The sequence below is a fragment of the Cyprinodon variegatus genome, unplaced genomic scaffold (genome assembly GCF_000732505.1).
Source record: "Cyprinodon variegatus isolate N-32 unplaced genomic scaffold, C_variegatus-1.0 Scaffold413, whole genome shotgun sequence".
In the NCBI taxonomy this organism is placed as follows: Eukaryota; Metazoa; Chordata; class Actinopteri; order Cyprinodontiformes; family Cyprinodontidae; genus Cyprinodon; species Cyprinodon variegatus.
Window position 1 is genome coordinate 498,482 of NW_015150866.1, and position 1,321 is coordinate 499,802.

At 37.1% G+C, this 1,321-nt stretch overlaps 1 protein-coding gene across 1 annotated transcript in view; it reads right to left on the bottom strand.

Moving 5' to 3' along the window:
- LOC107093204 (unconventional myosin-IXa-like) overlaps window positions 1–1,321 on the bottom strand; it is a 182,769-nt gene that overhangs the window by 68,689 nt on the left and 112,759 nt on the right. The window contains exon 9 of the mRNA XM_015388090.1: window positions 8–52. Coding sequence (XP_015243576.1) covers window positions 8–52 — 45 coding nt within the window. The remainder of the gene's footprint in view (window positions 1–7; window positions 53–1,321) is intronic.

A 1,321-nucleotide genomic window follows, 5' to 3' on the forward strand; every position in this document is an offset into this window, starting at 1 on the left:
CCGTCACAGTCTTCCTGGTTGTCAAGGCTTCAAGTAGCATTTCCTCTTTTACCTGGAAGAGAGATGACAATAGATTTTATTTGGGTTTTAGGAGGATAAAATTCTAATCAACTTTAATTACAGCTATAATTCTTTTTGCAAATCTTTCCTCCAGGTTTGCACCAGCGTTAATTTCATCAAACAGGACGATGACGAAAATATTTTGTCAACGCCCCTTTTTCCCGTGAAACAAAGTTGTTTCCAGGAAAAAAAATATGACGAAAACAAAAAATGATTTTCGTTAACAAGATTAAGACCTGACTAAATTTACAAGTCATCGACGAACAGTGTGCACAGTGTTATATAAATGAAATAGAGAAAAGTGAATCAGTGTGTGAAGAAGTTCTATTATTTACAGTGTTCACTAAAATGACAAAAATGACTAAAATTTGACTAAGACTAAAATTGATTTTCATCATTTAGACTGAGACTAAATTGAACAAAGCTGACGAAATTAATACTGGTTTGCACATTTAGAGGCAGGCACTGATTCCCTGTCTTCATTACAAAATCTCTCTAGCATCTCTTAACGTTGCTGTTCCCATCATGTAATGGATCATAAATTTATTAAAGCATAGGCTTTGACTGGGTCATTCTGACTGATGCACATGCTTTGCGTGATTTATTTGTATGTATTTTCCAAAAAAGTTTCATAGTTTAGGAGAGTTACACAATTATGAATGTGTTGTTTATTTTAGTGGACCGTAACCAAAAACATTATATATAATATCAGCCTATAAATTTGGTGCACCCCTCCATTTGAAGTGTGCTCCTTCTTCCCCATACCTAGGTATTAGGATACCCCTATCCCTACACATGAACACGTAAAAGGGGTAAGGCCAGGGGTAAGGTTAATGGGTGAAAGGAAATTCACCCTTATGGATATCTTTTAACCATGCCTTCCTAATACTCTTCCATAAAGGCTCAGTTTTTGTTGCGCTTAACTTATAATTATTAACCCATCTGAACAGAGCATCTCTGCAGCATATCCCCAGAATCACCTTGAGCCCATTGGATGCTAATTCTGATAAATATTCTGTTCTGCCAGTCTTGTACACAGGGGTGGATTTAGGAAATTTGGGGCCCTAGCCAAAGACAGGCTCTGAATTGAGAAGATGACACATAAAACAGACCCAAAAAGGCGACGGCCAAAGTAAATAACCCAGTCCTTCTTTTCACTGTAGAAAAGCCATGATCTGCTTATCTGTTCTCCATTTTTCATTTGGATGAAATAATAGCTGCATGAATCATGACAGCAGACAAGATAGAGGAGAGCAGGAGG